This window comes from Aquarana catesbeiana, linkage group LG06, assembly GCF_042186555.1.
Source record: "Aquarana catesbeiana isolate 2022-GZ linkage group LG06, ASM4218655v1, whole genome shotgun sequence".
Classification (NCBI taxonomy): Eukaryota; Metazoa; Chordata; class Amphibia; order Anura; family Ranidae; genus Aquarana; species Aquarana catesbeiana.
In genome coordinates this window covers 130,832,570-130,846,704 of record NC_133329.1, presented here as the reverse complement: position 1 = coordinate 130,846,704, position 14,135 = coordinate 130,832,570, and the positions used below count along the sequence as shown (strand labels likewise).

The following is a 14,135-nucleotide window of genomic DNA, read 5'->3' as shown; positions in this document are numbered from 1 at the left end:
ACAGGTGGACATCATTTCACTAATTATGTGACTTCTGAAGGTAATTGGTTGCACCAGAGCTTTTTATGAGCTTCATAACAAAGGGGGTGAATACATACGCATGTGCCAATTATCAGTTTTTTATTTCTGAAAAATAGTTTTATATATTTTTCTAATTTTACTTAAACAACTTAGACTATTGTGTTTTGATCCATCACATATAATTCAGATTAAAAAAACATTGAACTAAAGGCTGTAATGTAACAACATAGGTAAAAAGCCAAGGGGGTGAATACTTTTGCAAGGCACTGTATAAAGGGTCAGTGTAAAAATAAAAAATAAAATGTAAAATAAATAAGAAAAAAGAAATTGTAAATCGCTCCATCCCTCTGTGCTTGTGCACAGAAGTGAAAGCATACATAAGTCGCGCCCGCATATGTAAACAATGTTCAAACCACACATGTGAGGTATCGCCACAATCGTTAGAGCGAGAGCAATAATTCTGTCACAAGACCTCCTTTGTAACTCTAAACAGGTAACCTGCAAAAAATTTTAGTGTCAACTACGGAGATTTTCAAATACCGTAGTTTCTCACCATTCCACGAACGTGCACAATTTTAAAGCATGACATGTTAGGTATAGGTAACTGTTGTGTTTTTTTTTTATTCATTTTATATATATATATATATATATATATATATATATATATATATATATATATATATATATAAATTTTATTATTTCCAAAAAAATTGTGTTTGAAAATACAGTGTGACATAAAATATTGCAATTTCGCCATTTCATTCTCTTGGGGTCTCTGCTAAAAAAATATATAATGTTTGGGGGTTCTAAGTAATTTTCTAGCAAAAAACACAAATTTAAACTTGCAAACAAAAAGTTCTAAAAAAAAGCCTGGTCAGCAAGATGTTAATGGGATAAGGTATGAAGAAATGTGCATGAAATGCATGAATTGCAGAGATGTACTGCATATTTTTTGTTCAACATATGCTTTAAAAGACCAGGAAATATTTCTAACATTACAGAAGATCATATGATGTGATCCAGGATTTCCCCTAGTAAAGAAGTTGGAACAGATCATCATAAAAAGATATGACAAAACTATTACTGAAGTTCTAAAATGAAAACCTACTGTAGCATATTTTAATTCCAGCCCTTTTAATTGCACATAATGAGCTGCCAACAAATCTTTGGATTATATTTTTAGTTAAACTTTGACTAACTACGTGGTTTTACAGTTGGTTTCAATTAGTACCCATAGCTAAAAATGAGAATGTAGACTCAGAACAAGAAAACCGGACTTTAACCTCAGCCTCAGGCCAGCCTGTGTTTTATCTGGATTTATTCCATAAAGCCCAATCGTGCCTAATTGGGTCCATTATTGTCCATCACACAGTCATATTACGCTGATTGGTAAACAAAGTAGATGTCTAAATGTTCTATCGCAATGACGGATGAAAAGATGATGAACCATAAAAAAAACGACTTTGCTTCCCGTACAAAACCAGAATACTTCTGTCTCTAGAATGACAATGAAGAGCAGTGTGACTGAGCTGTGAATCGTGTCTGTAATTAACAGATGGTCATATATGGTAGACTATCATTAAAACTGAACTCCATGAAAAAAGCTAAATACACGGATGAAATAACTGGAGGTGTTTTACCAGGCCAAAGAATTCACATTGCGGTCCATCAAGTCATGAGGTTTGTACATTTCTGCCACACAGCACTGTCCTGTCTGGCAGGGCAGGATATCTGATTTTTCTCTGCTATGTTTAGAGAACACTTACAGGTAATTACTGAGTAGCAGACTGTCTCTCCTGTTGAGTGCCCCCACAGCAAGCAGCTTGCTATGGGGGCACCCAAGCCAAGCCGCAGCTGGCCCTTCCCCTTTCTCTCCTCATTGGCTGACTGACTTTGATTGACAGCAGCAGGAGCCAATCGCGCCGCGCTGCTGTCTCAGCCAATGAGGAGGGGAGTCCCAGGCAGCCGAGACACTCCTGCAACATCGCTGGATCTAGATGGACCTCAGGTAAGTATTACCTTTACAACCACTTTAAGCTTTAAAAATACATTCTGTAATTGTAGAGCTTTTTTTATTGTTAAGGTACATTCCAGCCAAAAGTATAAACTATCTACATATATGAGAAATATCTGCACACAATAATTTCTAATGGGTTAGCTGCAAACACCAAATTGATAGTAAATCAAAAATATTACACATTCAATACAGTGAGGGAAAAAAGTATTTGATCCCCTGCTGATTTTGTACGTTTGCCCACTGACAAAGAAATGATCAGTTCTATAATTTTAATGATAGGTTTATTTAACAGTGAGAGACAGAATAACAAAAAAAATCCATAAAAACGCATTTCAAAAAAGTTATCAACTGATTTGCATTTTAATGAGTGAGATAAGTATTTGACCCCTTCACAAAACATGCCTTAGTACTTGGTGGCAAAACTCTTGTTGGCAAGCACAGAGGTCAGATGTTTCTTGTAAATGGCCACTAGGTTTGCACACATCTCAGGAGAGATTTTGTCCCACTCCTCTTTGCAGATCCTCTCCAAGTTATTAATGTTTTGAGGCTGATGTTTGGTAACTCTAACCTTCATCTCCCTCCACATATTTTCTATGGGATTAAGGTCTGGAGACTGGCTAGGCCACTCCAGGACCTTAATGTACTTCTTCTTGAGCCACTCCTTTGTTGCCTTGGCCGTGTGTTTTGAGTAATTGTCATGCTGGAATCTACTACCCATTTTCAATGCCCTGACTGAGGGAAGGAGGTTTTCACCCAGGATTTGACAGTACATGGCCACTTCCATCGTCCCTTTTATGCGGTAAAGTTGTCTCATCCCCTTAGCAGAAAAACACCCCTAAAAAGCATAATGTTTCCACCTCCATGTTTGATGGTGGGGATGGTGTTTCTGGGTCGTAGGCAGCATTTCTCCCCTCCAAACACAGCGAGTTGAGGCCAAAGAGCTTGATTTTGGTCTCACCTGACCAAAACACTTTCACCAAGCTCTCCTCTGCATCATTCAGATGTTCATTAGTAAGCTTCAGACGGGAATGTACATGTGCTTTCTTGAGCATGGGGACCTTTCAGTCCTTCACACCGTAGTTCGTTACCAATTGTTTTCCTGGTGACTATGGTCTCAGCTGCCTTGAGATCATTGACAAGATTCTCCCAATTCTCATGATCATTGAAACTCCACGAGGTGAGATCTTGCATGGAGCCCTAGATAGAGGGAGATTAACAGGTATTTTGTGCTTCTTCCATTTGTGAATAATAATTGCACCAACTGTTATCACCCACTCACCAAGCTGCTTGGCGATGGTCTTGTAGCCCATTCCAGCCTTGTGTAGGTCTACAATCTTGTCCCTGACATCCTTGGACAGCTCTTTGGCCATCCTTGGACAGCTCTTTGGCCATGGTGGAGATTGGAATCTGACTGAGTGCTTTGGTGGACAGGTGTCTTTTATACAGGTAACAAGCTGAGATTAGGCGCACTCTCTTTAAAAGAGTGCTCCTAATCTTAGCTTTTTACCTGTATAGAAAACCCCTGGGAGCCACAAATCTTGCCGATTGATAGGGAATCAAATACTTATTTCACTCATTAAAATGCAAATCAATTTATAACTTTTTTGAAATGCGTCTTTCTGAATATTTTTATGTTATTCTGTCTCTCACTGTTTAAATAAACTTACCATTAAAATTATAGACTGATCATTTCTTTTTCAGTGGGCAAACGTACAAAATCAGCAGGGGATCAAATACTTTTTTCCCTCACTGTATGTGCTGCGCTTTTATAATTGCATAATACAATGTGAAAGACAATATATGAAGCAGCAAATAGTGCTCAAAATAGAAAAGAGTATCAAAAAAATAAATGTGATAAAATCCAGGTAAAATATCCCAATATCTTCATGCTATGTAATAACTCCTTCTAAGTGTGCACACCCACCATTCGCAATAGAGAATTAATAAATAGGCATCTCATTCAAAGGCTTTTTCAAAAGCCCAGAGTTAACCTCTTCACTTTATTAAAGCCAAATAAATCATAGGCACTTAGAAAAGTAAATAGCACAAGCGCCAACGTTTAGGAGTTGGCTGGAAGCCACACCGCAGCATCTGCACATGTACCTCACCATCCATCGCTAGACAGTCGCAGCCGCCGCTCTCCCAGCCATCCACTGCTCAACTTGCTCCATGATTGTAAGCTCCTCCCAACCCTTTTAATCAATGAGTTGTCAGATTGGTGAAATGTGATGGTCGGAGCTTACAGCCTTGGTTGGAGTGAGTTGATTGATGAGATACATGATACAATGTTAAGAAGCCAGCTGGAAGCCGCATCACCCATGTATTTCACCACTCACCGCTAGACAATTGCAGCCGCTGCTCTCCCAGTCTTCCCAACTTACTTAATCACTGAGATGTCACATTGATGAAATGCGTTGGACGGACAAGCTCCTCCCGACGCATTTCATCAATGTGACATCTCAGTGATTAAAAGGGTTGGGTGGAGCTTACAATCATGGAGCAAGTTGATCACTGGATGGCTGGGAGTGCGGCGGCTGCATTTGTTTAGTGATGGATGGTGAGATACATGTGTGAACGCTGCAGTGTGGCTCCAGCTGGCTCCTTAACATTGGCACTTTTATGGTTTACCTTTGTAAGTGCATAAGATTTATTCAGTTTTAATAAAGTGAAGCAGTGAGCTTTAGGAAATTTCTCTCTTCTTCTTTGAGTTACCTCTCCCTGAAAAGAGGATGTATGCTCAGTGATCCTCGTTTTGAAAAATCCTTTGGATAAGATGGCTGTTTTTTACTTTTATTTGCCACTGTATGTGTCCTGGAACTAAGGAGTATGTTTTTATGACCTTTGTAGTGGGGGTCATCCTACTAAGGTGAGAGCACACTTGAGTGGAGCTGGTGGAGGTGCATACTTGGAAGGAGGTATTGCATAGCATGAACATATCTGATATGTTTCCAGGACTTTATCACATTGTTTTTTTGGGGGGACTGGTGCCCATTCTTTCTTTTCTCTGACTTGAGATTATATATCCTGCCTATTTTGATAAGAGTTTGCTTTTTTCATATATTGTCTTTCACACTGTATTGTGTAATTGTAAAAGCATGGCACATATTTTTTGCATATAAAAATCTGCAACTGAAATAGTCATGGAACAGTATCTACATACACCGTGTTTCTTCAGTTATCATTCTGGCATTAATTCTGTCTGCCAGATTGCAATGCTGAGTAAAGCTCCATGGCTGCCAGTAATGTGTTCTCTAGGAGCTCCCTATTGCCAAGCATGAAATGAATAGAAGTCAGGCAGTCACAATTTCCCAGATCTGATTAACTGACAAGACTGCAGTAATACATCTTAAAGAACAAGTCCAACAAACAAGGGAAACCAAATGGGGAACTGCTACTGCATCCACTACTGTATTCCCTGTAGCAAGATTTCAAAGAGCACCCGACATGTAGGGTGGCTGGGGCTGCTTTTTAAAGACTGTGTTGCATCTCTCCTGATCACTCACTACCTGCTATGTCCAGTCATATTAACGTCTTCCATGCAGGTTTTGGTGAATCTAAAGCTCAGTTCACATGAATTGGATGCATTTTGAACTGCATCCAATTCGCATGACATATGAGATATCACTGATTTCTATTAAAGCTGCTCACATATATGCGGTGCATATGCAGTGCGAATTTAGAAAGAGTCCTGCACGTTTTCTGAGCACTGCGGTGCAGTTCAGTTACGAATTCTAGGCTCGTTTTTGAATCGCACGTGTTCAGTTGTGTTCAGGATTCAGCTTAGAATTTCAGCGCGGATTGCTCTCTTACTACTCTTAATCTACTATGTATTGGCCAAGCACTGAAATCACAGCTGTGACAAAAATCCAGTCCTGAGCCTTACAAATTTGCATTGGAACTACATCAAAAACGCACCTAAACCGCTGAACAAATGCTTTTTATAACAAAGCATTCACAAATAGTGAATTTGAACATACAGTTTGCACCGCACATGTCCAGCCTAAGAAACATCTTGGCAATGAGATTATGATAAAGCAGGCATCTTTATGTGACAAGAAGCAAGAAACTTGCAGTAGGTCTGTTTAACAATAGCCTCCATGCATTAGAAGCAGAAAGAAATAACCACCATATTACATATAGCAGAAGAAATAAAACCTATTTGGTTCATACTTTGTGCAGTTATTCAAAGAATCTGTGACCTATTTAAATGCTCTCTTCATGATTAAAATACCTTTCTGTTTTTTTTAAATTATGGCATCACATTTACATCAAATTGCACAAAAATCTTACATTTGACTTGCATAAAACAGAAATCTCTGACCTTAGATATTAAAGAATCTGGGTCTTCAGAAACCTGCAAGGAAAAAACAAAGATGGTGAATTTGATTACTTTAGAACAGGGCTGAACAAATGCTAGACAGCAAGTCACCAATGTATGTAAAAACTTTAGCTGTAAGATACTTTGGACGTTTATTATTTTACGGTCAGAAAATTCCGGCATAATTGTTGGCATTAAGCTGGCAATACACAAGTAGAATTTCATTTTTTCGATTTTCTAATGGTTAGTTGGGTGGTCAACATTTGTTTTTGACAGTAGTGACAAAAAAAATTTGAAGGAGCACTATGAAAATTTTTTCGCAAGTCAACAAAATTCAGTGAATGTGGTTTGTGTTTGGGAAAAATTGTACATATTGTATTGAAGCTTGTTTAACATGTCTGGGATTACATCCAAACAGCTGATATGGATGATATTTTAAGGGCTTTCAAACAAAATTAGTTGACTCAATGGTAGGAAGAAAGAATGCTCTGATGAGAATTCTTGTAGGAATGTTTGTTGGAAATTCTAGTGACATATGGCCAGCTTAACTGGCACAAAGGCTTCTTGCACATTGACACCTAAAAATCCTTTTTATTTTTTTTATTAATCTACAGTAAATTCAGGCTATTGCTTTTAATGGGGCGGTACACACAGGTGCATAAGCTTTAAATTACAACTATAACTATAAACTATAAATTACAAAAATCGCTTGGTCAGTATTTATACACGCGTACGCTGCACATTCTCTTACAATAAAAAGTTTAAAGAATTTCTATGCATATGCATAAATACGTGCAAATACATGCAAGTACTATACAGCCCATCCTCAGGAATGTCTGATGTTCATACATCAGTACTGTGTACAAGTGTCCAAAGTTTTCCAACCAAGTTTTCGAAATTCACAGGGCAATGAAAAAAATTTGGACCACTGTGAACTAATGCCGCGCACACACGAGCGGACTTTACGGCAGACTTTGCCCGGCAGACTGGATTGCGTCAGACAATTCGATCGTGTGTGGGCTACAGCGGACTTTGTTTTCTCAAAAGTTGGACGGACTTAGATTTGAAACATGTTTTAAATTAATCCGTCGAAATCGAGTCCGGTCAAAAAGTCCGCCCAGCTGTATGCTAGTTCGACGGACAAAAAGCCACGCTAGGGCAGCTATTGGCTACTGGCTATGAACTTCCTTGTTTTAGTCCGGTCGTACGTCATCACGTACAAATTCAACAGACTTTGGTGGACTGTGTGTAGGCAAGTCCGTTCATTCAGAAAGTCCGTCGTAAAGTACGTTGAAAACTCCGCCGGGCAAAGTCTGCCGTAAAGTCCGACCGTGTTTATGCGGCATTAGAATGATTTCAGAGTGACAGAGAATGTCTGAAAGATGAAGCTTCAAAGATTTTCAATGGCCATATCACACTGCTATGGTTTGATATATTTTCTATGCATCAACCTGTTCAAAAGGCACTCAATTTGATTAAAAAATATAGGTATATGCAGAAAAGTTCAAAGTGATAAATATTTCTATGTTTCATTTTTAAAACGAAAGCAGGAGTGATATCATTCCAACAACGGTCTACCTGTTCAACTTTGTCAATAAAGGTAATTCAACCATAACTTGTAAACCACTTTTAGCCTAGTATGGCACCAACACAGAACAGGGCTACAAAGCCACATTACACATTCAACATGCCAATGTCATTGCAGATATGAATGTACATACAGTATCTGTTCATGTTAAATATTTGATTTTCATTTCCCTGTAAATCCTTTTAATTGGAGTACATCACATGACATATGGTTAGTCTTAGACTACTGTGTTATAATACCACCTCAGGCGATTTGGATACTAGCAAACAAAGTTGTAAAACAGCCCAGTATAACACCTCAACAGGATTTGTCCCATAGACTTCCTAAAATAGAATTACCTAGCCATGGACATGCAGAGTATGCCTTCCAGGTGTGGTGGTAGACTTTGCAGATGTTGACTTCCTAGCCCTTCAGATGCATAGGGATGATGTCCAAAAGGCCCCTGTCCCACAGGACCTGGCTTCAACAGCCAAGCTATAAAAGCCAGCAACCCAGAAAGCCAGCAACCCAGCAGGATGGGGGACTGGACCGTGGGACAGAAGGTCTGGGTGGTCCAGAAGGGCCGTAAGAGTATGTCTGAGTATCAAATCCTCCTGGGTCAGTTCAGGGCAATGAAGAAAAACAGGATGTAATACATCTCTAATCTGTGGGTCAAAGGGAGGAAAAGCTTTGGAGGGGGGAAAGGTATTGATCTCACCGAGATACCAGAGCATCCACTGCTAAAGCTGAGGATCCCTCATACTGGGGACAAACCTGTTAAGTTAGTTGAATTTGGATGGCAGGAGGCTAATGTTTGGTGTCTCCCACCTGCAATAGACAGCTTCAGATGGAGAGAGACCACTCTCCTAGATTTTGTCAACTGAGGAGGTCAGCCTGCCAGTTTTTCATGTCTGGGATGTGCACAGCAGTCAGAGCCAGAGTGTGGAGTTCTACCCAAGTCAGAATGAGATCTCCTTTTCTTTGAGCTGCATGACTGCTGATGCCTTGCTGATGGCTAATGTAAGTCACTACTGTGGCATTGTCCAACTAGATCCTGGTTGTCGTCGAGAGGTCCAAAGTTGGAAGGGACAACCAAATTGCCATAAGTTCCAGGATATTGATGGAAAGCTGAGTTACATCCAGCATCCCTTTTATTAAATGGGTATCAAGGATCAGGTTGACAACAATAAGTATTTTTGATGTCCACTGCGGCCCCAAAATCCTCGTTAAAAGGAGTCAATGACTGATCTGCTGAAGAGTATCGTATAGATCTGAATATGTTTGCAGAGAAGATAAGAAGAAGTAGATAGAGGAGGTAGAGATCAAAAACTCAAGTTTGCAGCCACAGGGTCCATGAAGATGGACCATCAAGGTTTTGTTAAGGCAAGAAATGGCAGAGTCCACAACTGGGAATGTCCATTTCTCTGGGAACTCCTCCTCAAAAGGGTGTTACTGAGCAAAATGTTAGAGAGGGACGAACACCTTAACAGGAAGAGGCCATAAATAAAGACTGTAAAAGCAAGTGTACAGGGAAGCCTTTTACAGGTTTTTTTGCACTTTCAGGATCCCAAATAATGACTTGAAGGCCAATACAGATTGTTCCAGATCAAGACCAGAAATTGCATCCTTAACATGGGAGAATGTCAGCAGAGTGAACCTCCTCTTGTGACAAGCTCTTGGAGCCAGATGAGACATACGCCTCATTTTCCTCTAAGGTAGTGCCTAAACAATCAGCGGCATGTCAGAAACCGACTCTTATGGAAGAGAAGAAGGAGGGGATAAGTTAGCAGCCCCTGTGGACTGAGCCTCCCAAGACAGGAGAAAGTTTTCCCATAAACACAGACATTTTGGCAGAAAAATCATCCCTAAATATGCATGGGGAAGGAGCCCCCCCCCCCCCCCCCCCCCCGAAAGGGGTCTCATGAAAAGGCAGATACTCAGACTTGGGACTGTGGTCTGAATTAACAGTGTCACAATTTTCATGGGAAAAACTGCCCTCCCAAAGCTATTAGTGGAGCATAAGCCAGCAGGGTCCACTCTTCTACCATCTGTGCACTTCTTGTCAATTCAAGGAGTGAATTTGTCCCACTAGGCAAGTTCAAAACCACCTATACCGCAGATTAGGGAAGGGTGATGTCTCCTGTGAAATCATTTCAGGCAGCTGTGAGTCCTGATCTATGTGTTGAGTCCACACACTCCCCCACTGCAACAGAAAGTGACAAAACCTGCACTCTTATTTTTATCCCCTCAAGTACCAGGGCAACAGCACATCGATAGGGCAAAAGCCCAGGCTTACCACAACTGTCTTCGCACAGATCACCCAGCAGACAAAGATGTTATGGACTAAGCCCCATCCAAGTCTTTGACCTCCTGGTGGGCATACCCTCTAGGGGGTCTTCTGAGACAGGGCTGCACCGCAGAAGGAACACGGTCCAGGACCTGAACAGCATCCCGCAGCTAACTCAATGCAATTCACCACGTGTCAATATGAAAGCCCACACAAGATCAAGTGCCCAAAGCACTATTACAAGGCAGCTCTGTATCTTCTTTCCTGCTTGGTCCAGGTAAGACCTGGACCAATCTAGAAAGCTTTCCTGATGGAAAATGAACCAAAAAGAAAAAAAAAAAGTGGTTTGCTTTTCTTAAAGCAGAGAATAGAAGTCCATCACCTGAGGGAACTATCCCTACATGTAATGGGAGACATAAGACATGCATGGAATGAAAGGGGTTATACTAGGTTGTCCTTACAACTTTCTTTGCTAATATTCAAATCACCGAAAGGTGGCAGTATAACCCGGTAGTTTAATCCTGTGTACTGTAAAGTAAGAATAAAGTTATTTGCTATAAAGTCATTTTTTATTGTAGGTTTACTAGTTAATTAAAGTGCAACTCCACCATGTTAACATTTTTGATAACACTGATACTGGTAATCAGTGAGTGTATAAAATTGTACAAACATTAGTTTCTTATATTGTTTGATGGTGGGTTATGTTTAGTAGCCAAAAACTTGGCTACAGATATATAAATATGTGGTTTTTGGTGCCAGAGCAAATGTAAATTGCTGACAGAGTGCTTGTTAGAAGCATTATAGTTGGGTGCATGGCTCTCTTACTTGTTACCTGTTCCTAGCACTTAACAATTTCTTGCTCCTAACTTAAAGACAAAGTGTAATGCCGCGTACACACGATCGGAAATTCGGCCAGCAAAAGACTGATGAGAGCTTTTGGTCGGAAAATGCGACCATGTGTATGCTCCATCGGACTTTTGCTGGCGGAATTCCAAAAGATCAGGCTCTCAATTTTTCGGTCGGAAAAAGTTCCTATCCGAAAATGCGTTCGTCTGTATGCAATTTGGACACGCAAAAAAATCACGCATGCTCAGAAACAATTCGACGCATGCTCGGAAGCATTGAAGTTCATTTTCTCGGCTCGTAGTAGAGTTGTACGTCACCACGATCTTGACGGTCGAAAGTTCAGAGAACTTTTGTGTGACCGTGTGTATGCAAGGTAAGCTTGAGCGGAATTCTGTCTGAAAAACCCTCCACGTTTTTTCGGACAAATTCCGATCGTGTGTACGCGGCATAACTTCACTTTTGTTGACAAAAAAACATTCTCCCCTGGGTGATCTATGCACATTGCAAGGATTTTAACAAATTTTGTTGCAGATTCCTACCTTTTGTTATTCTGAAGAAATCCCTGTGTGTTTGTCTGTGTTCATGTTCTGAGTGAGTCTTATGAAAGTGGTTTCATAATTATCAATAAGTTCTGCACCTGCAGGGCTCTAATGAGGAAAGCTGCTTGGCCTGCATCCCTTTAGACGTGATTTCCTATTGCAAGTATCTCACCAAAAATGAAATTTTTTGTTACAGAGGATGCCTGAAATCTGACTTGTATCTTAGTGCAGACTTCTAGGAAAGTTGGTGAGCCAATCACACAAGCAGGAAATAATGTTTCTGGGAGGCGTTCTGTACACATTTTGTGTACAGAACACCTCCAGGTTGCCATATTACATTGCATTTTCAGAAAATTACAGAGCTACAGATTGAAAAGGAAAGGTAATTTTTAATAAAATTCAATTACAATATGACTTGTGTCAAAATTATATACGCTATATTATTTTTTCTTTATTTGCAATTTTTTTTTTCTTTCTAAAGTGGCGTTACCCTTTAAGCCTAGTACACACTAGAAGTTTTTTTTTTCATTCAACTCAGCAGGGACAGCTCACGAGGAGCTGCTGTGCCAACTATCCAACATTAGTACAGCGATCTCCCCTGCTGTTCTATAGTGTTCTGACAGGGGGACATCCATTGGCTGAGCGCACTGATCGGGAGCCGATCAGCAGACCTTTACGGTCATGCCGAACGGCCGGCTTCTGTCAGACTGACTGCAGTACACACAGGTCAAATGTCGGCCAGTTTCTATTGAGCCGGCCAATAACACCCGACATTCGGCTCGTGTGTACTAGGCTTAAGTTACGTTTTAGTAACATGTTACAGCTCCGCCCACACAGTCACACATCATTCACAGAAATGTGGAAATAAATTAACTACAAGTCCCATCTGTCACCGCGGTAGATGACTTGTAGTTCTCAATGAACTGCAAGGGAACTGGTAAGCGCTCTCATTGTTCACTGACACTTCCTACAGCTTTCAAACAGAACACCCTTACAGAGGTAGGGGCAGAAAGCTGTAGGAAGTGACTGCAGGAGCCTGATATTGCACCAGCGATCTGCTGATAGCAGGTGCAATGCTCTACAGGCTCCTGAGAAAAAAAATACTAAATGCACTTTTTTTTTACTTGCATACATGTGCATTTAATCATTTTTAAATTTTTAATTAACTCTAAAAGAGACATTGTCACTTTTCCTATTCAAGGCAAAGTGACAATGTCTGCATACAGCTCGCTTCTAGGTATGTATACTTACTCACCCACCCTTGCTGCCTACCTACTGCAGCATCCCTGTTTAAATTCTAGAGTCAGTTCTTAGACAGGGAGAGAATATTGATTGGCCACTGAGGCCTGAGCACTGTCACACAGGGGAAGATATGAGCTCCCCATACCCTGGTCTGTGTACTTAACCTTACTGTGTATTGGTGTCTTTTTGTTGTATAATTTGAAGTTACTAATTATTTTAAATTTGGTGTCATATGTGGCACCATATTGGTCAGACTTGGCCATTCTAACATTTACGAAGTGTCAAAAAGGAAGTTCCCAAGAGGCATTTACATTACCTCTCGAACATATCTATTGAGACACATTAAATAATATTGGACTGCCATTTGAACCTTGAGGGTGAAGATGGATAGAAATGACTGCTTTGAGATATAATACAACAAATGCGCATCGCACCAGATATAGTACTTTTAGAAGATGATAAAAAGCCATTAATGGCTTCTGAGATCAGCAGCAAAATGAACTAAGTAATATGGCTTAAAAAAAGGTTTTTAACCAACAGCATAACACAAGTCAATACAATTCTTTAGAACAAATTTGGCAAGAACGTACAGATTAGTGTGAAAGGACAACATAAATTAGGAATCAATTACCCATTATAAATTAGCTTTTTTTTTTTTTTTAGCTTTTGAATAAAGTGTGAAAGGATTCGATGCTGACTTGTTATTACCACAGTGCCCTCACTATTGAAAATACCCATACTTCATATCCGCCACTAGGACATTAGCTGAGCTTTCAGCTTTCCCTTTCTGCAGTGTATTGTGCATATATTTGTCAAAGAATTCCCAAGAGCCTTTAACTCTGGCAGCATCTTTAGCTCCCTACTGGAATTTGCAGTAGTTATATTGAAAATGTTTTAGTTATGTTGGTAAAATGTTTCCATCACAAATGGCAAAGGCAACTCGAACTTCCTCTCATATGTATAATAAAACCAGTGCCATTAGTGTGTTAAATAAAAATAAGGTAAAACCATGTTTTAATTGTTGACTGTACAATTCCAAGTATTTTAAAAAATGCCAACAAGAACCTTGTTTTTTTCTCTCTTTTTCACAACACTGCTGACGAAGGAACAAGTTTGTTTAAAGCTGGCCATACACTAGCAATTTCTGGAGAAAATAAAAACATGGTTTGCATTGGCCTAGTGCATTATCCAACATACATTTAAAATAAAACTACTCACAAGTGTAGGTAGTAGTAAGCTCGCACATCAAGCCACTGCAAGTGGCTGCAAACTCCCAACTTTGCCAAAACCCTTAGCTC

The 14,135-nt window shown here is 40.0% G+C and overlaps 2 protein-coding genes across 5 annotated transcripts in view; one reads left to right on the top strand and one right to left on the bottom strand.

The window, feature by feature from the left end:
• The window catches only part of CHLSN (cholesin), a 640,429-nt gene that overhangs the window by 383,035 nt on the left and 243,259 nt on the right, over positions 1-14,135 (bottom strand). The window contains exon 3 of the mRNA XM_073636813.1: positions 6,360-6,392. Within this exon, the coding sequence (XP_073492914.1) occupies positions 6,360-6,392 (33 nt within the window). The remainder of the gene's footprint in view (positions 1-6,359; positions 6,393-14,135) is intronic.
• The window catches only part of LOC141148923 (uncharacterized), a 33,412-nt gene that overhangs the window by 13,819 nt on the left and 5,458 nt on the right, over positions 1-14,135 (top strand). The gene's annotated exons all lie outside the window — the stretch shown is intronic.